Source organism: Coccinella septempunctata, chromosome 1, assembly GCF_907165205.1.
Source record: "Coccinella septempunctata chromosome 1, icCocSept1.1, whole genome shotgun sequence".
Lineage (NCBI taxonomy): Eukaryota > Metazoa > Arthropoda > Insecta > Coleoptera > Coccinellidae > Coccinella > Coccinella septempunctata.
Genome location: NC_058189.1, coordinates 51961227 through 51984265, shown reverse-complemented (window position 1 = coordinate 51984265; position 23039 = coordinate 51961227). Strand labels below are relative to the sequence as shown.

At 36.1% G+C, this 23039-nt stretch overlaps 1 protein-coding gene across 1 annotated transcript in view; it reads left to right on the top strand.

The window, feature by feature from the left end:
* Positions 1-23039, top strand: part of LOC123311818 (glutamate receptor ionotropic, NMDA 2B) — a 316415-nt gene that overhangs the window by 285833 nt on the left and 7543 nt on the right. The window contains exon 9 of the mRNA XM_044895928.1: positions 17046-17841. Coding sequence (XP_044751863.1) covers positions 17046-17841 — 796 coding nt within the window. The remainder of the gene's footprint in view (positions 1-17045; positions 17842-23039) is intronic.

Here is a 23039-nt window from a genome sequence, read left to right as displayed (position 1 = left end):
TATGTCAAGAGCACTTTTGCGATGAAGATATTAAAAAGATGATGGATTCATTATAAACAAAATCGAAATTGTCATGCCTAGTGAGAAGTGGACTCTTCTGAATAAGAATATCTAACCAATAAAATTACATGGTTCAGAAGTGTATATTCTTGACGAATTTTATTGGCATAACATAATATATAGTTTACAACGGTTCTCAGGTGTGTATTGGAAACAGAATCTACTCTAAGTGATAAATCTGAGATTGCTACCTTTTGTTGTCTTGATATGTTCTACTCCTCACTGCGAATGTATATAATTTTGAAGATTACAGTAAACCAACTAAAATACCTCTTCTCAATAAACAATGATAAACAAACGAAGTTACAATTGTTTTGATCAGTGATTTTCTTTGAACTTCATTGATTTCTCTTAAGAATGAAAAAAGCTGATAACATAGTCCTCTTGATAATATGACTTGTATTTTATTGCATATAATTCAGAGAACTCATATTTAATATAGATTTGAAGAAACTTATTTGAAAAATCATCAGGAAAACTACGATGGCACATAACCTAAAATAAAATGAAGGTTGTTCATTTCAATTTGACGCTTAAATCCCCACCCCTTATCGATCAACCATACGATCGCAGCGACTCCTATTTTCTCCGTTTTTGGAGATAAATTTTTAGTACGGCGATCGTTCTCCTTCTCTCTACTCTCCATACAAAGGATCTTCAATCATTAGATCATAGAGTCGTGTCATTCACGATGTCCTTTGTTCATGATGCGTAGATTTCTAAATTATTTTCCACAGGTGTGTGGAACTTATGCATGCACGTTTATTGCAATTCACAACTTGAGCGGTCACCTATCCAGGTATTATATATATATTCTTTTGAATGTCAGCAATACATTTTTAGTTATAAAACTATATAGCATATGTATGAGTTTTAGCAAAGGTTAGTGTAACGGGGTACCATACAATTTGGAGTATGATACAAGAGCTTAGGGAAAAACCTCAGTAAAAAAACCCTGTCTCCCCGTGAGAAGTGTAGTGATGACAAATTTGTTTACAGAATAGGCTTTTAATACTGAAGAGCTTCCTTTCCATTGACATAAACATTCCTTTATCCTCTATCCATTTCGGAATAATATCTGAAACAAAGAAACAGAGCAGAAAACGAGAAAAAAGTGAATAATAAATCCTTCATCCAAACTTATTCCAAGACTTGATGATGACTGAAGAAAAAAATAAATAATCATAGGTACATAACTTGTTTTTCAATTGCATTGGGAGGAATATCATCTCTGCGTCAAAAATCTTCTGCTGATCTTGGTGGAGGATCACCCTCGTCGTTAGAAATGCCTTCAGTACTCAAATTAATATAATAGCCAAATCTTGCTTTTGACTGGGAGGGTCTTTCGACCAGGTCTAGTCTTCCAAGTGATGATTCTTCTATTCTTCAGTTGTTCGAGGAACGCTACAGGACCCTTATATTGGGGAATCATCTCCCATAGATATACCAGTGGTTATTCAGTAGAAAATTGAAAAAAAAACGGTGAAGAAATTCGAAAAACTTCTGACAGGTATTGAACTTGCACAACGCCGCTTGGCTCCCACCAAAAACAAATTATTTTTTCAAAATTCCGAATTAGTTGAACATTAAAAGTACGCTGTGGGATAGCATTTTCAATGTTCGTGTAAAATAAAATTTGATTTCCATCTATATAGGTATTAATAATTAAAATAGACTCTCAGCATTTTTCTCTAAATTGAATGGATTTTATCAAAATGCATTCGATCCAATATTTATGAATTACGCAATATTCACTAGGAAATAGAAAATTTGATTTGCACATTCGATGGCACATTGATTATTCCTTTAATGGAAATGTCAGAATTTGTGATCGAACCCACGTGTTATAGAGAAGTTTATGTAGAACCATCGATCATACCGATGAGTAACAGATTCGCAGTTAATGAATAGTGGAATAATCTGTTTTGAAACTATATCCTTTTGGGGGTCGTTAGAGGCACAGGAAAGCAATTGATCGAAATTGAAATTTTACCTATAATTCCATTTCAGACCGTGTATCTCGCTCATAATTTTATATGGGATTTCAGATGATGTGTTCGGTATAATCAATCTGATTTGAAATTCGTACTGAATCGACCATTTCACAGAAATGACGTGAAAATTAGAATTGGAATGAAGTACCTATATCTCATCGGAAAATTTTGGAATTTATTATACAAAAATTATAGTCGAATGATCTAGAAAAATGAGAAATGCTCTGGACCAATTAAAATTTGTTGATAATAAACTGAGTTCTGCTATAGTGATCACGTCTATTCCAATTGAAAATTTAATAAAAATAAATTCGGAAAAAATGAAACCTCATCAGCTATATTTCTTTACAGTTGATCAATATAACAAGTATTCAAAAAAATTCTATGAAAGACCCCAACTATTCTTCAACAAGAAATCACATTTTTTGCAACTATTTATTCACACCCTATACATTGTGCTTCAACGAAGTTCTATAAAATTTTGTTGTTACACTTCAAATTCTATTCAAGCTGTAATATTAACGCTTATATACACTGCGCAAAAAATTAACGCATATTATGGAAATCTCAAATTTATTCTACAACTGAAGGTGTTCTCAATGATGATATTTTTATCAGAATTATGCATGCATATGTTATTCACTTTCAACGGTTTTCTTCAATACAGATGTTTTTTCCCAGCAGGAATAAAAAAAGATGATATTATCAGATTTTGAATGTATTGGCTCCATTCTAAAATCAGTTGTTCTCGATCAATTCTAGTGATCAATAGTTTTTCTTTCGTTTGATTTTCTACACTCGATCGCTATGCAACGCGAAACACGCAATTTGACCCAAGAGGAATGTGCCCAAGCAGTAGTTTTTCGAGAAGAAGGGTGGACATACACAAGAATTGCAGAAAGGTTTGGAGTTTCCCATACAAGTGTGTCCAGAATGTTGCAGCGATTCAGGGAGACAGGTATGAATGTCCGAAGACCAGGACAGGGTAGACCACGGGTAACAACTGCCATTCAAGAACGTTACTTGAGAGTTTCTTCGTTGAGACAACGGTTTGCAACCGCTCGCCTCCTTCAAATACAGCTTGAGCAAACTCATGAGGTGCAAATTAGCAATAAGAAATCGCCTCAGAGAATATGATTTAAGGCAAGAGGCCCAGCTCTTACTCCAGCCCATCGAAGGGCGCGTTTGGATTTTGCGAGAGAGCATATCCATTGGGAAGAGGCCGATTGGGAAAGAGTTCTCTTCACAGATGAGTCTAGATTCTGCCTCTACCATTGTGATCGACGTTCCCTTGTATACAGACGTCCACATGAAAGATATGCTCAGTGCAATTTCCTGAATACCACTGGTTTCGGGGGAGGATCGACTATGCTATGGGGTGGAATATCTTTGACTGCTAGCACAGACCTAGTGGTCGTTGATAATGGATCTATGAATGCTGATAAGTATATAAGGAACATTCTTGAAGAGCATGTAGTGCCATTTGCCCCATACATTGGTGAAAATTTCATTGTTATGGACGATAATGCCAGACCCCATCGTGCGCGCATCGTTCAGGAGTACCTTGAAGAGGTTGAAGTCTCTCGAATGGAATGGCCAACAAGAAGTCCAGATCTCAATCCGATTGCGCAGGTTTGGGACAACCTCAATAGAAGGCTGAGAAGTTCAGAAAATCATCCAGCTACTCTTAATGACTTAGGAATCCAACTCGGAGAAATCTGGGAATGATTAGATCAGAACATTTTAACATCACTCATTTTGAGTATGAACCGTCGTTGCCGAGCTGTAATTAACGCAAGGGGTGGAAATACCAAGTATTAAATCACTTATTAGCATTTCAGTGTTCTGAAAATTGTTCATTTCTCTTCTTTCACATAAGATTCGGTGAAATCCTGAATTTTTCTTCCATTTAATGTGTCTTGTTTCGTTCAAAACCTTCCCGAGAGAACATAAAAAATAAATTATAAAGTCAATGTAGAGTTAACTTTCATTAAAATTGAGATTTTCAGAATGTGCGTTAATTTTTTTGCGCAGTGTAGTATTCTGTTACAAATATGATCCTTCTTGTACTTACAATAGTTTGATATAGAGAATATTTCTTTTATATGCCAACAACAAATTTCAAAATTTTTTTGATTTATTATTAAAATCAATCCATTTATGATTGAAATGAATCGCAAATCAACGAACACGTCAAAATTTACGTTGCGGTAAACTCATGGAGTTCAGTAAGAGACCCAAGTTTCAATATTCAGGACTTCTAGTTATTAAGATTTAGTTGTAATAGTTCGAAACATGTCCGGAATTTAGGAGTTGATGAATAGGGGAAACTTTCGGCATTGTTGCAGTCAGAACAATATGGAAAGTCCAACTTGATGAACCCTATATATATAGTGAGTAGGCCGTAAAGGATCAAAATCTTGAGATATTTAAACATATTTCAAAGTCAGTTAATTTTAGAATCCTACTAGTCAGTGTCTATGAGAAAGTATAAGATAACTGGCAGGAATATTGTAAGCAATATTATTTTCGTGATTATTGGAATGTGGATGAAATTCTACTGTTGCTTCGGGAAAAAGGTTATATTCATCTGTGAATTCTTGGAGCAATTGGTATTCTGTAATTTCTCACTTCATTACCTATATACACTGCGCAAAAAAATTAACGCACATTCTGAAAATCTCAATTTTAATGAAAGTTAACTCTACATTGACTTTATAACTTATTTTTTATGTTCTCTCGGGAAGGTTTTGAACGAAACAAGACACATTAAATGGAAGAAAAATTCAGGATTTCACCGAATCTTATGTGAAATAAGAGAAATGAACAATTTTCAAAATACTGAAATGCTGATAAGTGATTTAATACTTGGTATTTTCACTCCTTGCGTTAATTACAGCTCGGCAACGACGGTTCATACTCAAAATGAGTGATCTTAAAATGTTCTGATCTAATCCTTCCCAGATTTCTCCGAGTTGGATTCCTAAGTCATCAAGAGTAGCTGGATGATTTTCTGAACTTCTCAGCCTTCTATTGAGGTTGTCCCAAACCTGCTCAATCGGATTGAGATCTGGACATCTTGCTGGCCATTCCATTCGAGAGACTTCAACCTCTTCAAGGTAGTCCTGAACGATGCGCGCACGATGGGGACTGGCATTATCGTCCATAAAAATGAAATTTTCACCAATGTATGGGACAAATGGCACTACATGCTCTTCAAGAATGTTCCTTATATACTTATCAGCATTCATAGCTCCATTATCAACGACCACTAGGTCTGTGCGAGCAGTCAAAGATATTCCACCCCATACCATAATCGATCCTCCCCCGAAACCAGTAGTATTCAGGAAATTGCACTGAGCATATCTTTCATGTGGACGTCTGTATACAAGGGAACGTCGATCACAATGGTAGTGGCAGAATCTAGACTCATCTGTGAAGAGAACTCTTTCCCAATCGGCCTCTTCCCAATGGATATGCATGCTCTCTCGCAAAATCCAAACGCGCCCTTCGATGGGCTGGGGTAAGAGCTGGGCCTCTTGCCGCGACACGAGGCCTTAAATCATATTCTTTGAGGCGATTTCTTATTATCTGAGTGCTAATTTGCACCTCATGAGTTTGATCAAGCTGAATTTGAAGGAGGCGAGCAGGTTGCAAACCGTTGTCTCAACGAAGAAACTCTCAAGTAACGTTCTTGAATGGCAGTTGTTACCCGTGGTCTACCCTGTCCTGGTCTTCGGATATTCATACCTGTCTCCCTGAATCGCTGCAACATTCTGGACACACTTGTATGGGAAACTCCAAACCTTTCTGCAATTCTTGTGTATGTCCACCCTTCTTCTCGCAAAACTACCGCTTGGGCACATTCCTCTTGTGTCAAATTGCGTGTTTCGCGTTGCATAGCGATCGAGTGTAGAAAATCAAACGAAAGAAAAACTATTGATCACTAGAATTGATCGAGAACAACTGATTTTAGAATGGAGCCAATACATTCAAAATCTCATAATATAATCTTTTTTTATTCCTGCTGGGAAAAACATCTGTATTGAAGAAAACCGTTGAAAGTGGATAACATATGCATGCATAATTCTGATAAAAATAATTATCATTGAGAACACCTTCAGTTGTAGAATAAATTTGAGATTTCCATAATGTGCGTTAATTTTTTTGCGCAGTGTATTTGTTATTGTGTCATAATCCCTAGTTCTTCAGGTGACCAGGGACCAATTTTTGTTCCTCATAACTCACAGTGTTACTATATTGGTTATCTGAAAAGGGACACATAACGCATAATCTTTCTTGAAGTTCAAATGAAAATATCACATATTATATATACCTACTTATAAGCTGGTCTGCCATATGATATTCTCCTATTCCATTCCTAGCAATCTATTTTTTCTTATAATATTTTTTCTTATTATCTCAGAACGAATTGAAGAATGAGGAATGCAGATGTATTTTTCGTTCAAAACCAAGTTCTTGTCCATTCTCTTTCAGAGTTCGTTCATTTAATAACGAGAGAATAGTTAGTCAGTGGAATGTTTGATGGAAATATTTTCAGTCAGCCATTGCAACGTCTAAAACGCAGCGGAGGCAATAAAGTCCATCAATCACAAAGGGACTCGAACAGTTGAATCGAAGTTCCTACAAACAGTTCCAGCAGTTTCGCGTAACAGGATTAAACTTTCGAAACCTATTCTTATACTGCTCATCGACGGCTTGAAAAAGGATTTCTTGGAAATGGGAATTAAACTTATATTCTTCTTTTCGCCTTGTATCAGAAATGTACCTAATGATCATATTACAGTTCCTTTAAAGAATGAACAATGATTTGTGTAGTAAAGTACCAAATATCATATAAGTTTGTGTGTACTTACTGTGGAGATAAATCAAATATATTTAGAAGCGATTATGATTTTTTGGAAATGAAACCTTTGATAATAATTGAAGTAGGACTACTGGATGTAATTGAGGAACTTTAGTACAGAAATCGACCAAAATACCACAACAGTCTATCCAGCTCTGTACACTTTCCAGATCCCTCCATATTATTACACCTCTGAGTCATCTAGCATGCTATTTGCCAAAGCAAGATAATGTAAGCAGATTATGAACTTTAGTTTTGTAAACGTAAATTACAGGATTTATTGATAATATTCTATTGGTCCTACTCATCGAATAGAATAGCTATTCACTTATCGATTCACAACATCAAAGAGTGCAGATTTACAATGAGTAATTACCACGGTAGAACTAAAATGTTTAAACAGTGGATAAGCGTTATCGTCGATTCACATGAAATTATCGCCAATAATAGGTTCTGCAATCAAATCACGACACCTAATGGTATCATAGTGGCGTTAATGAGTATAATACGATCTGTGCGCCATTTGAAACAAATAATGCCATACTGAGCCAGCACTGAAAAAAGTGTTGATATCACGATTCCTAAAACACGTTGAAGAATAGAATTTCTATGAACTACGAGGATTTATTGATATCTAGTTAGCCTAGATCAGTTCCGGGCATAAAAAAATATTGCTTAACCATAGCAACGAACAATAACTCATTAGAAGTGTCAGTGGGAAGTTTGACGTCAAAAAATTAAACCAGAACTAAGCAATAAATTAAAAGAAAGAAGATGTCCACCGAAATTGTGAAAATCGAAAAATTGGAGTATCGAGCCATCATCAAGTACCTGTATTCAAAAGGGTTAAGAGGTAAGCAGATTTACGAAGATATGGTTAGTACCCTTGGTGATCAATGTCCTTCGTATGCGACCGTTAAAAATTGGAATGCAAGCTTCAAAAGAGGTAAATTTTTCATTGAAGATGATCACCGATCGGGAAGGCCAGTTTCTGTGTCAGTGCCCGAAAATATCGATGCAGTGCATGACATGATTTTATCAGACCGTCGAATTGGGCTAAAACGGATATCTGAAGCACATAGTATTTCATACGAACGCGTTTATCATATAGTTGACTCAATTTGGACATGAGAAAAATTGCTGCAGAATGGATCACCAAATGTTTGAATGTTGACCAAAAGCTTGCAAGGGTAGAAGCATCGCGTTCGATCTGTGCTCGATTTGAAAACGATGTAGACTTCTTAAACCGAATTGTTACTATGGATGAGACTTGGGTACATTTCTACGATCCAGAAACAAAGCAACAATAGATGGAATGGCAACACTCTGGTTCTCCAAGACCTAAGAAATTTCGAGTCCAAAAATCTGCTGGAAAAGTTCTTGCTTCAGTTTTTTGGGATTGCCATGGAGTAATCATGATTGATTTTTTGGATAAGGGTAGAACAATAACCGGAGATTACTATTCGACATTACTGACCACTCTACGGGAGAAAATTAAAGAGAAAAGACGCAGAAAGCTATCCAAAGGTGTTTTGTTTTTGCAGGATAATGCCCCTGCACACAAATCTCATGTTACCATGCAAAAAATTCGTAATTTAGGGTTTGAATTACTAGAATACCCCCCGGTATTCACCAGATTTGGGTCCATCTGACTATCATCTCTTTCCTCAACTGAAAAAAAGTTTAAAAGGTCGTAAATTTTCTTCCAACGAGGATGTAATAAAAGCTTTGGAGGTTTGGTCTGCAGAGCAAGAAGGAACATTTTTTTTGTAAGGTCTAGAGACGTTGCAGTTTCGCTGTAATAAATGTATCGAATCAAGAGGAGAATATGTTGAGTAAGAAAATATTTTGACATTGAAATTTTGTTTGGTTTTATAGTAGGCTAAGAATTTTTCAACATATCCTCGTAAACATGGAATTTATTTTTTAGTGTTTACTGAAAGATGAAAACGGCCATAATTGTTCGAGTTGGTAAACTCCGTGACTATTAATGCACACCAGATGTGTTGCAATAGCCTTCTATGGCACAGACGGAAACTGAAAAAAAAAGCATACACTCAAAAGAAATGGGTATATTGTAATTTTTTCAATTCAGCCATTAAATGTCATGAGGCCCATTGACCATATTTTGGATATGTGTAATACTCAAACATAGGACTCTTCACAATGTATATGTACAGTAATATTGAAAATTTGTGCGAAACGTAAAGTTTCGTCTCAAATATCCACCTCAATTTCAGGGCAGTGTATATAAACACATAACGAAAAGATTCTTTAGCTTGTCATCAAGAAACGAACAGAAATACCCATTGATTATCGAACCTTCCTTATTTAACGATGAGAACCAAAAAACCTGCCATTAAAGGGACGATCATTTATTTGGAATAAAACTCCCCAACGGAATATCTGAAGAAACATGGGTCCACTCATTCAAACGAAGTTTTCATTCGATTCAAGCCCAATTCCAGACAGTCGGACTCATTCCTTCATTGGAGGCAAATAAATGAGTCAGACCCTCCAGTGTCTTAGATGAATTGAGTTCCATCGATAAGGGGATTAAGAGCGAAACGCAAGTTGAGCGAGCTCAACTCGTCCGGGTTTTCAGAAGATCAATTTCCTTCCGAATTCAACAGGAACCGAGGGGCTTATAAATAAAAGTATCGACGGTATGGTCGACAGAAATGAGTCTTTTTCCTGATTTACTTCGAAAACCGTCCAGTTACGCATTCCGACTTGAAAGGATGGGAAAATTCGATTTGCCATCTGGTCCACGCACTCCAAACAAACGTTGCCCATCCCATTAGTGTGGAAATATTTGATTAATTATAACTATGATGAGTAAAGGGACTACGAAATCCACAATTTGTTCTTTCAGCTTTTCATTTCATAATTCGATTTCACTTCATGAAAGATATAAGTAATTCAGCCTATACCTACATACATGGGAATAATATTTAGGAATATAGATGAAAAGTAAAAAAGGAATACACAACATTACTCAAATACTAACCATTGACCATCGAAATGGTTTAAAAAAAATATTTCACAACCAAAGCAACAAAAATTATACACTAATTCTTCAAAAAAATCTGAAATCTGAAGATGCAGGTTGACTTGACAATATAAGTGAATACATTCTGAATTATTGAGAAAAAAGAAGACAAACATCATAGTTGTCGCATTAGGTCATTTTTTTCTTCGAGGAAGGCTTGAATTGCCGCTTCAAGCCATACATTTTTCTTTTGCCACAAGGTAGGTCCCTATTCCTCATTATGAAATCTAAAGGAGCTACAGGAAAAAGTAAAATACAAAATTCGTCTGTAATCGATTGAACTTTTATTTTTTATAACCCACCTTGATACAGGGTGGCAATATTGTCTTGAAGTACAGGGTGTCCGAGTTAAAGTGTCCCTATACCTTATTGTGGAAACTAAAGGAGCTAGAAGAAAAAGTTGAATACAAAACTCGTCTGCAATCGATTGAACTTTTTTTTTATAAACCATCTTAATAAAGGCTGCTCCTATTTTTCCCTGTTGGTATCAACTTTCTTATTTTGAATGGAACACCCTGTATATTATTGCATTTTTGACGTCCTTGTCAAATTTTAAGGTAACTTTGGTATAACAACCATGGTCCTATATAGCACCGATTCTGAGATATTCGACTTTTTCCTAAAATTTTGACATCTGTAGGTGCTCACTAAAATAGCTGATGCTAGTTTTCTAATCAGTGTATCGAAACAAAATTTTGTCAGATCTTGTCAACATATTGGATTATACGTTACATCTCTATTTTTAGCAATCTGATATACAGGGACTTTTAAAATTAAAGTTGAAAATTCGAATAGAAGTTCGATCAAAACTTGATTTTTTCAAAGGTCAGCCTATATTTTTTTCTTATTCATCATGTAGAGCAGGTCAAAATGAGCAAAAAAAGTATTCAAACGTTTTCTGTAAAGTGAATAGTTTCAGAAATATGGACGAAAAAGTGCATTTTCCCGTAAGAACCAACGATTTTTATAGTGTTGCTGCCAAATATAGTTGGCTTTGATTGTTTTGATGAATTTAATTAACTATATTGGCTAATGAAAGACAAAAATACTCTATTACTCATAATTAGTACTCTACCAATTAAATTAAATTATTTCAATTTCGAAGAGAGACTCAACTAACAGATACATTTCTCTCAAAATAAACAAGTAGTTGTCTGACAACACAAAAAAAACCAAAATACACAATTAGATAAGTGCTAGTTTCCATATTTACGATATTCTATCAGCTTAATTAATTATCGTTCGTTCGTTCTTACGTTCTTACCTGCTCTATATGATGAACAAGACGAAAATATAGGTTGCAATTTGAAAAAATCGAGTTTTGATTGAACTTCTATTTGAATTTTTAACTTCAATTTTTGGAGACCATGTATATCAGATTGCTGAAAAAAGAGATCTAACGTATGATCCGATATGTTGACAAGAGCTGGACAAAATTTGGTTTCGATACATTTATTAGAAAACTTGTATCAGCTATTTTAGTGAGCACCTACAGCTGTCCAAATTTTAGGAAAAAGTCGAATATCTCAGAATCGGTGCTATAATAGGACCATGGTTGTCATACCAAAGTTACCTTGACAGAATTTGACAAGGAATACAAAATACAATAATATACAGGGTGTTTTATTTAAAATAAGAAAGTTGATACCAACAGGGAAAAACAGGAGCAGCCTTTATTAAGATGGTTTATAAAAAAAAAGTTCAATCGATTGCAGACGAGTTTTGTATTCAACTTTCTCTTCTAGCTCCTTTAGTTTCCACAATAAGGTATAGGGACACTTTAACTCGGACATCCTGTACTTCAAGACAATATTGCCTAAAAGTTTCAATGGATTCGAGACAACTGTTCAAAATCCTCTGGTTTCCCTTTTCTGCTATTGCATATGACCCGAATTCTGTCAGACCAGAAAACCATCAATTACCCACTCATGAATCTAAACTGCTCCGCATGAGTTAGGAATATTGACTTAATTTGCAAAAAAATATAGTTAAAATAAGATTTTTGTGATGAAAATTCATATTAATATGATTTCAAGTTGCAAATTAATTTTAGCCTGTAGGTCCGCAGCGTATACAGGCTGGTTAAGAAAAATCGAGTAAAATAACGAAATTTTATTCACAGAGAATTCAAGCTTTTCAAGACTATCAATACAATGTATAGCCTCCACGGGCATCTATAACAGCTTGACATCTTCTTCGCATACTACACACGAGGTTGTTGAACATTTCTTGAGGAATTTGGTTCCATAAACGGGGCAGAAGCTCTCTCAGATCATTTAAGGATTCTAGGCTAGGTTGATGATTATCTAATCTTCTTTGGAGCATATCCAATGCATTGCATGTTCTATGCAATTCAAATCTGGTGAGTGCGGAGGTATTGGTAAATGTGGAATACCAAGCTCCTCGCGCGCATTCTCAACTATGGCTGCACGGTACGGTCTAGCGTTATCGTCTAGAAATTGAAAAGTTTCACGAATAGCAGAGTGAAAATTTGGCACAACATTGTCAATGACATGCTCCCTATAGTGTAAGGCGGTCATATTCCCAGGACAAATGTGTAGATCTGTGCGCCCGTTGAAACATATCCCGGCCCATACCATAACACTACCCCCTCGGAATGGATGGACTTCTTGGACATAGCGATTACGGGGTATGCGTAGGATTGTCCATACCCTTATTCTTCGAGAATCTGAAAATCGTCCATATCTGGATTCATCAGTGAAAAGGACACTACGCCATTGATGGTTCCAATTGATATGTTGCCTTGCCCATTCCAGTCTTTGACGCTTATGGTCACGTGTTAATGGAACTCCTCTTTCGATAAAAAGTTGGACCCCATCTGCATTTTGAAGAGTAGGTGTTGTTTTTCGTCGCCCACCAAGCCTTGGTCTTTCCAACACGAAACCTGTATCCCTGAACCTATTCCAAAGTCGAGATATCACACTTTGGCTGACTTGGAGCCTTTCCGTTACAACAACCTGAGTTAGGCCGGCCTGTAGCATTCCGATAGCCCTAGTAGCCTCAGCGTTTGTTAATTTACGTCTTGGCATTTTCAGAAAACTCGTTTCAAATCGAAACCGTTGATAAACTGACTTCGTTTCAAAATGAGAACATTCATGAAGCATATGCAAAGAACCAAACATCAAAAAAAAGGCGACCAGATTGTCGAAATGTCTATAACTGATTTTCATTGGATCGATTCAAGTTGTTATTGAATTTTAAATGATTTTACAGCGATTTTCTCGAAGATTACATACTTTTAAAAACGATTGAATACGATATCCCTAACTCTTGTGGAGCAGTTTATTTGAAATTTGTCACTGACTCAAATTCCAAGGGAGCAAGACGGCGTTGGTCTGATAAAATGACATAACGTCCACGTAGTGTTGAATGAAATGTCGATTCGCATTTAGTAAAAGCTCTTCGCAGGATTTGACCTGAAATGACCAAGATGTTTACGACGGTCGGAAAATGGCACTCGGAGGGCTGTTCCGATCTCTCACATGATTTGTTGCCCTTGGGTCTTGCGATCCCCGGCAACAACTCCACTCGAGGGACTGGAAGTGTTAACCAGTTTTCTGGCGGGGAAAAGGGCAGGCTTGAATCACCTCGTCTGTTTAGTTCGTGAGACAGCGATGTGTGCAAATCCATTTACCCTTTCATCCTGCTCTCAGTCCAAGAAAAGGAGGTCTTGGGGGAATAATGAGATCTGCATCGGGTGTATAGTCTGGGGAAGCTGATTGAGCGTTGGTCGGTGAAAAAAAAGTCAAGTATCCCTGAGAAAGAATTGGATTGAAGTTCCCACCCACCAATAGAAAAGTTCTCCGAAACCAAATTGTGATTTGATATTATGTGTGTGTTTCTCAACTATTTTATTATTATTTTATTCCATTTTAGACAATTTCAGAAGAAGCGTTTGGTTTGTTCATGCACATAGTTCTATTATTATTTTGCGATCTATCTATTACGCGAATTTTGTATCTGTAATAAGATATGGAATTGTCATTTGGGGTGGTAGCTCTGATAGTGGCAAAGTATTTATACTCCAAAAATTTACTCCGAAGTCTATGCTTGGGTCTGAAAAATCGAGAATCATGTAGGGGGAAATTCAACAAAATGCAATTCTCATTTTTTCCGGTCTTTATATCTCGGAATGCTTGCTTTTTTCGAGAAAAAAATCCATATTATGTACTTTGAAGATCAGCGTAATACGAATAACACAAGACGAAAAATACCTTGTCCTACTAGCGTTTCGAAAATATTATTTTCCACACGCATTGTCGTTTGGAAAGTAGTTCTTTTCCAAAATCGTGCGGAAAAAATCCCTGCTATTCACTTTCCGCACGCATATGCGTGGAAAGTGCCTTTTCCGCACTAGACAGCTCGGCAACTGCAGCCTCTTGCGGAAAAGTAGCACTTTCCACACTTGTGAGGAAAATAACTATTTCACATCCCTATTCATGGTTTGACTTCAATAGAAAGAAACACCAAGTATATGTGCATAAAAGTTTATAATGACCTACCTGAATCTATATCGAAGATTATCAACTACAGGCAATTCAGAAAAAATCTTACTGATTAAATATTGCAATCGAACCTTATTCTATACTCCATTCACTTTTATTTTAGCACTCGGTTGGCCATGGAAATTTGACACATTTCACTCTGTATAGTACGAAAATGTGGGGTTATGACGATTGTCAAAACATTTTAAGGTTTTAAATCAGCGCTATGTTGACCGTTAAGTTTCTGTTATTACGTATTTTATCATAATGTCGAATCTTTTCGGAAAATATGTGACGAACATAATTGAAGTTTGTACAAACTGATTGAAGGCATACCAAATCCAGTTATTTGCATGGAAAATACAAGATATCAGTATAGTATCATAATATGCACTAGCTTGAGGAGAGTTAATGTCCGTTATCTTCTTTGGCTAAAGTTTGGATACGTTACATCAGTTGTAGATTTCAAAACTATTCACCCGAAGAAGAAATGCATATGATGCAGTGGTTGGGAATGGGTATCTCCCGAAGGAATCAACGGATAATTTACAAGAATGTTAAATTATTCAACAAAAATCATCTTGCATCAATATAAGTAGAAGGAATTAAAGGAAGTTTCAAGTCGAGATGAACTTCACCTTTGAACAAAAATTTCACATGAATAAACAATTAACAGGACAACTGGCTCGTATTTGTGGCTGTTCATCTTAATATATTGATATAATAATAATAATTAGGTAGTTATTGGTACCTTGAAACATTTACAATGTATAGGACAAGTCGAATGAAAAATAGAAAAATCAATTTTCGGGAACTTATTCTACGATGACATTAATCGAAAATCCTGTAGTAAACTTTTCGCATTAATTCAATCAAACATGAAATTCTCAAATGCCACCACTTTTTTGGGTCTCCCAATAGAAGGAAATTCTTTGTCATCCTCATCATTCACAATCTTTCTGATTGTGGAAATATTCAGCTGAAATATAAGTCGTTTAGATTCAGATGAAACATCTAATATATAAAATTCTCGTGTCACAGTTTTCGTTGCCATACTCCTCCGAAACGGCTTGACCGATTTTGATGAAATTTTTTGTGCTTATCCGGTATCTATGAGAATCAGCCAACATCTATTTTTCATCCCCCTAAATGTTAGGGGTAGTCCACCCCTAAATTTTTTTTTTATTTTTTAGACAAAATTTTTAATTTCTATTTTTTTACTAGAAATTACTAGGAAATTATTTATATGGCAAAACAACGTTTGCCGGGTCAGCTAGTATTATATATAAATTCTATTACATTGAATATGTTCGCTACCGTCTGACGTATTGTGGATTTTAGAATATCAGGGTATAATTATTTGAATGAGCGGACCTGAATTCTAAATATCACTTCCTGAAACCCTGTCTCTTTTTTCAATCACTTTCGGCATCTTCGTAATAAAAATCAGGGGGTTAACTCCCTTGAAATGATTTTGTTCAGGCAGAAGTAGTGGCATCTACCGAGTTTTTTCCTTTTAATTATCGACGAATAGATATCTTAGTGTAGATTTCTTCACGAATATCTATTTAATACCAGCAACTTTGGTTGAAAATGAAGAAAAAGAATAAAAATAACAACAATGTGATGGAAGTCAAATCTTTTGACGTAAAAATATAAAAAATGATTTGAGGAAACCGTATTTGGCGGGATATTTAGCCAGAAAAACGATGAAAGATATTATAATGAATGTTCGGATTGCTTGGAAGTAATTAAGGCATAGGTATAGCTATAAACCCACTACATAATTCTTTAAATGAAGCCAAACACAAAATTGGTGAGACCCTCCTGAACATTTAATACTATTTCCATCGCTCAACTCTAAATATCCTCGCCAAAATAACTCTTTTTAATAACCCAATTCAAAATTAAGGAAGCAATCAGGGGGCTAGTAGATGTTGAGGAGTTTCAAGTTCAATATGAGGAGGTATTATCTTCTTTTATTCCTATAGATTAACTTTTCCAATCAGACGTTATCAAATATACAAATTGAAATTTTTTTGGCGAGTTTCAAATCTGCTGCGCATCAATAAAATTTTAACCAAATGCATTCAGTAGGCATCTGTAATCCTGATAGCAACGCTGCCAAAATCATGCCGGCGAAAAAGGAAAAAACTCAATAGATGTCGCTCTATAAGGAAACAAATTCATACAGAGAGTTGCGCATCTATAGGTTATCTATAATAAAAATTAATATTAGTTGTGACAACGGCGTTATGACATTAACGACATTTCATGAGTGCCAACCTTACTTGGTTCTAGTTACAAAAACTTGAGAAAATTATTTCATGGCCAACCGACTGCTAAGATAAATTTGAATGGAGTATACACTCCTCTATCATCGCCGCCTCTGTATCGCTGATTGCTCATTTCATTCACTTCCCCTGCATCGCCGCTTATATGCACTGACCAATTTTTGGTCCTTGAATGTCTGAAATTTGTTGGAGAAGGCAGAAGCGTACCTACTTAGGGTCGTTTCTAACAATAGTTTACTAAAATTCATATTTAATTGTTACACTTTTTTCTAGGAATTGACGACCACAGACTCTGCCGCCCCTACTCTAACAAACCCCTCATCAAATTCGGAACAATCCCATGGTCACACACCGACTCCACCATAGCGAAATACTTTAAGGACATGCACAACTACATGAAACAGTTCAACAAGTCGACCGTCCTAGAGGGCGTGACGGACGTACTCAGCGGCGATCTGGACGCCTTCATCTACGACGGGACTGTTCTGGAATACCTAACCTCCCAGGACGAAGACTGCAGACTGCTCACAGTGGGCTCCTGGTACGCTATGACCGGCTACGGTCTTGCGTTCCCGCGCAACTCCAAATACCTCAAGATGTTCAACAAAAGACTTCTAGATTATAGAGAAAACGGTGATCTAGAAAGGCTGAGAAGGTACTGGATGACCGGGGTTTGTAGACCGGGCAAACAGGAACACAAGAGTTCGGATCCGTTGGCCTTAGAACAGTTCTTATCAGCCTTCCTCCTTCTGATGGCTGGCATACTATTGGCAGCCATTTTGTTATTTTTAGAATACGTGTATTTTAAGTATATAAGGAAGCATCTAGCCAAGACTGATCGAGGCGGATGCTGCGCCTTGATCAGCCTCTCAATGGGGAAGAGCCTCACCTTCCGAGGCGCCGTCTTCGAGGCTCAAGATATCTTGAAGAACCACAGGTGCAAAGATCCAATCTGCGATACGCATCTGTGGAAGGTGAAGAGAGAGTTGGACATAGCAATCTTGAGGTGTAAACAGCTGGAGAAAGAAATGGAGTCGCATGGAATCAAGCCACCTCCTCCCTGTAAACGGTGAGTGGTTTGTTTGGAATTTCTGAAAATTATTTCTGAATGTTGCATGTCACGCACCAAAATTCGAGCACCCTGTTCGTACTAGCTTTTTCAGTCAGTTGCTGGATTCTATAGCCTTTGCTGATATTTATCTTAAAACCATCAGTCATCGATTGCGGTAGATTAGAATAATATTTTTTGAAATAGTGGTTGAGAAATCTTCGAACAATATGAAGAGATATAGGTTCATATATTTTTATTCATTCAAATGATATTTCGTGCAATATAGTCATATTTAACAGTAATGATTTATTCAGATAAATTTAGTATGTTTTTAGACAAGTTTTTGGTTAGAAATCTGAGAAGATGTGTAAAACTTGAATACCTATATACGAGTATATCTTAAAATCCAGAAAAAGAAAACTAATATAAAACTATTTTTGAGGAAACACATAGACATAGAGACATGGACTGAGCTATACTAGCATGAAATCTTCTATTTTAAAGAAAGAGAGGAATGATCGTCGGGCCAATACCTGTTCTGTTGACATAGAGGTGAATGCGGACCAATCAAAATTCTAGAAAAAGACAACTATCAGGCCCGATGTTCAGTTTCTCTCTGTCACTTTTTTTGACCGTATTTCATGCAGAGATAGAAAGGGGAGGCACAGTGCATGTCTCTATGTCTATGAGAAAACATAAATGGAAAACTTAACGTTGCGAACGAAAACATAAAAAATTCAATCTGAATATGAAATGTGTAGAAAACGTAGGAAACAGTAAACTGGATACATATTGTCAATTCGAAAATATTGCCAATTTTACAATGAAATTCTTCAATGGAATGTAAATGGCATAAAATAAAAAATTTAGCCAGAGTAACTTAGATTCCGTTGATAAAATTGAAAACAAAGAATAATAACGAACTTGAAACCTAAATCCTACACTCAAAATTTCAAGTTCTCAGATCTAATTCCAGCATGGAACGCAAAATATGGAATTCGATTGGAATGTTTTCGAATTCGGTTTAAAATAAAATGACTTAAGTGCCTCACGAATAACTGGGCATGAGAAAGCTTATGTTTTCTTTCAGAAATCACCTTGTTTTTCCAACTTTGCTTTAGCCTTTTTCCTTTCCACTCTTTCAGCTCCCTGATACTTCTGACCTTTCTTTAGTGGCACTTTCATGCCTTCAACTTTTTGTTTGTACCACATAAATACTTTTTTATAATAGTTGGGGAGCCGACGATGCTAAATCGGGATTTACTCGAGCGTGGAGTCGTGGAGACCTAGTGGATTTTGAAGATTAGATGGTAGAAAGAAAAAAAGGTTCTATGATGTATGCACTTTCAGCGATGGGGAAAGCGTTCTCAAAGATGTGAAAAAAAATCGTCAGCTGTACATACTCGAGCAACTGTATATGTCCTACGTGTCTCTGATAATAAACTCATGTTAATCTGACAGTTTGCGTGGTGGGGCTTGCCGTACGGAAGAGTTGAAAATGATAAAAAAAAAAAAATTTTCGAGCTCGTCAGACTTTTAGAGGATACGAGTATGTTTATTGGACCCAAAGGAAGCTACTTTTCAAGAGACTGACAATTTGGACGTGACGCAAAGTCACAGTGATCCTTTGAAAATGCAAAAACAATTTTTACTTGTATATACTCGAACGTTGACCCATTAATCTAGCACTAATCAGGGGGGGTTTTCTCAATATGACAGTTTGAAGATGTTAAAAAGGCATTTTTCAGATTATTATCTTCCTTCCTGTAGCTATAATCGTTTCTGTACTCATTATAAAAGTTGTATACAATAAAATTCTATACAACTTTTGTCTGAAGCAATTTTACATACTCTTAACCGTATTCGAGTTAGATGACGATAAGTGCGAGGAGCTTAGCCTCACATGCGAATGGACAATGTGAAAAACGTTTGACCGTAGAAAAATTTGCTTCGGACAAAATTTGTGAAAAATTTTATGCTCTACAACTTTTATAATGAAAGCGAAAACAATTTGTTTTTCACAGGACAGATTAATGAGTTGCAAAGAAAAAAATTTTCAATTGAAATTATAAAATTCTTGGTTTGAATAACAGAGAAAAAAATTAATGAAGAGGAAATTGAAAGTCTCGGTGATCTATAGTACTTGGTTGTTACACCACGAGTTCCTCGCAAGCATGCTACTCTTCCAGGTAAACTTTCGCTTAGAAAATTTAGAAAATTTTGGGGCGAAAATCCAACAAAGCGCTAGAAAGCGGCTCCAAATTGTTAATCGGTTATTGTAGGAAGCATGGTTGTCTAGACATCTCTGCCGAGACATGCTCGATGCAATTCATGTCAGGAAAGCGAGCTGGCCAATTCATCTTTTCAAAAGCTTCTGCTTCCAGCACTACATTATTGTTGATTAAAATAAAATTTCTACCAATATCTGGAACGTTCAATTATTATCGTGATATCTTTGGCTGGTAATACTGTTAAACAACCTCTGTACGACGGTTCAAACAAATGTCTTCACCTACACATACGAAACCTCTTCCGAAAGTACATACTTGTGAAAAACTTCGACCTCTTTCCCTTCAAACATATGTTCCAGATAAACTGACAAATGTAATGATGAATAAAGGGAAATAGAGATTTATATTTGATCCCTATCTATTGTTTGGCAGTGTATTATGTAATATTCTTTTTCTTATGAATACCAAGGTGGTACCTCTCAGAAGCTCTATAATTCATAATTTTTTTAAGATAAACACCAACTTCATATAATTGCATTCCTCTCATTTCGAAAGAAGAAGCGCTCTTCTCAATTATCTGCACTTCAAAAAAACTTTCAAAAACGATGAAATTTCTTCATTCAATTTAAACAAATGAAGGCTTTGTAGAGAATTTCTTCTTGATTACATTTTTATCACTGCTGTTTATGGAGATCAATCTTTTTGATTATTGCTCGAATTGATTACCTCAGCTTGACATTGGGGGTGTGACTCCCTCATTGTACCTGAACTGGTTTAACTATCATTCTGCATTGTAAAGTACCGTAGATTCGGTTGACTTGGGACGATTTTGAATTTCAACTTGTCATATTTTAAAAACGGTGACCTATTTTCATGTGAGAAAGAGGTTCAAATATGCTTAATGACTCAGACTATTGATTAGGATATATAGGTACCATGCTTCAGAATTCGGATATAAATTTTGAAAAAATAAAATATACCCATTTGGAAAGGCTTCAGACACAAGTTAAAATCTATTGATTTCTCAATTCTCAAATGAAGAAAGTGACTTGGGACGGTGTATAGTTTTGAAAAATTAGAATTTATGATTATATAGTTGAAATGCGGTAAGGAAATTGAATGATAAACCCCTATTACAGTGAAAGTAGATATATTGCAACTCAAATGTAAAAAAACTAAACAAAACACGGGAACTTTGATATCGTAAATAATAATATCTTGCGAAAAATCAGAATATTTCCTGCTGCTAATGCGCCTCTTGTATATATTCGGCATTGTCCCAAGTCACCCTATCAAACAACAAAATAAAATGAAATCCGTGTTGCCATTTGACTTGTAAACAACCTTGTTTCATGACATATCTAATATTCCGATGTCCCACGTATCCAGAAAAAAAATTACACATGCACAAAGTGAAACACATGTACACGACACTAGAAAGTATAAGAGCCACGTGCTTTTCCTCCCCTGCGTTCGTTAATTTTTCCTGTCAATTCAAGAACTCTGGTCACGGCAAACTCAACAGGAATTAATTGTTGAACTAACCGAAAAGACGCTACACAATCTTATAAGTTTGTCCCTTCACTCATAAATGGTAAGAAACAAAGAAATCTGCAAGGGGGGTAATTGTCCCAAGTTACAGGACTGTCCCAAGTCACCCGAATCTACCGGTACGTGAACATTTCTTTTTGGTGAACAATTCCCGAAGTCTCATCCTTGACAATTTTTCAAACCGAATATAATTACCTAAAGTCCTCAAGTATTCGTCAAGCAATTCCTAGGTGATCGAAAAGTAACCGAAAGTATCAGAATAGAAGCATCTATCACGATCAAGTGACTGCGAGGATGAAAATCCCCAAATCCCCATCGGATCACGAAATAAACCAATTGTCACACGGGGAATCGCGAGGGGACTCGAAAACGCCGAGAAATGAAAACAAAAGTTCCGAAAATATCGGTCGGTATTTTATTTCATTTTAAACGTCTCGGATTACGCTAACTTCGCGAAGGAACCTCTCGGGTTTATAAGTTTAACGTAACAAGGAGGATTTACCTCGAAAGTTTTCTCTAGGGATTTCGATCCTGATTAAGACGCGACTCTTTCTGGTCTTTCTACTGGAAGTTGCTGCCGTCGTCTTCCGAAAAATTGCGATGAGTCGGTATAAATAAAAGATGTGATGTATGAGTCGACCGTCCGATGTGTCCGGGGGAGAGAGATTCATTGGGTAACGTCGATGAGAAATATATCGGACAATCGTTGGCTTTGTCAGTTGATTATTTTCGCTTTAGAGCTACGGAAAAGCGGTAATTGACCTGGAAACTGATCGGACTGACAATGGATTGTGTGAAATATTTTGGATTCTACAAAAACAGAACGCATGCGAGGTTATTTCATTTTGTGATTGTGGAAATGCAAAATAATAATCATAGGTATATTATTGGACTGAAAAAATACAGCGAACAGAGAATATTTCGATCAATGGTTTGTAGGCACAGGGTGAATGAACATTCGACATGAATGTTCCATTTAGATTCAGCAAATGTTTGTTCTGCAAATCACTCGAATCGTATACCTTCGCATTTTTCAATACTTTACTCTCAAATATTGAAGTTTAACATGGATTTTCTCTGAACAAACATTATTAATTTTGAGTATGTGATGTATGCAGATAGATATACTATACTTCATTCAAATTTATTTTAGCAGTCGGTTGGCCATGAAATAATTTTCTCAAGTTTTTGTAACTAGAACGAAGTTAGGTTGGCACTCATGAAATGTCGTTAATGTCATAACGCCGTTGCCACAACTAATATCAATTTTTATTACGAAAATGCCGAAAGTGATTGAAAAAAGAGACAGGGTTTCAGGAAGTGCTATTTAGAATTCAGGTCCGCTCATTCAAATAGTTATACCCTGATATTCTAAAATACACAATACGTCAGACGGTAGCGAACATATTCAAGGTAAGAGAATTTATATAATGT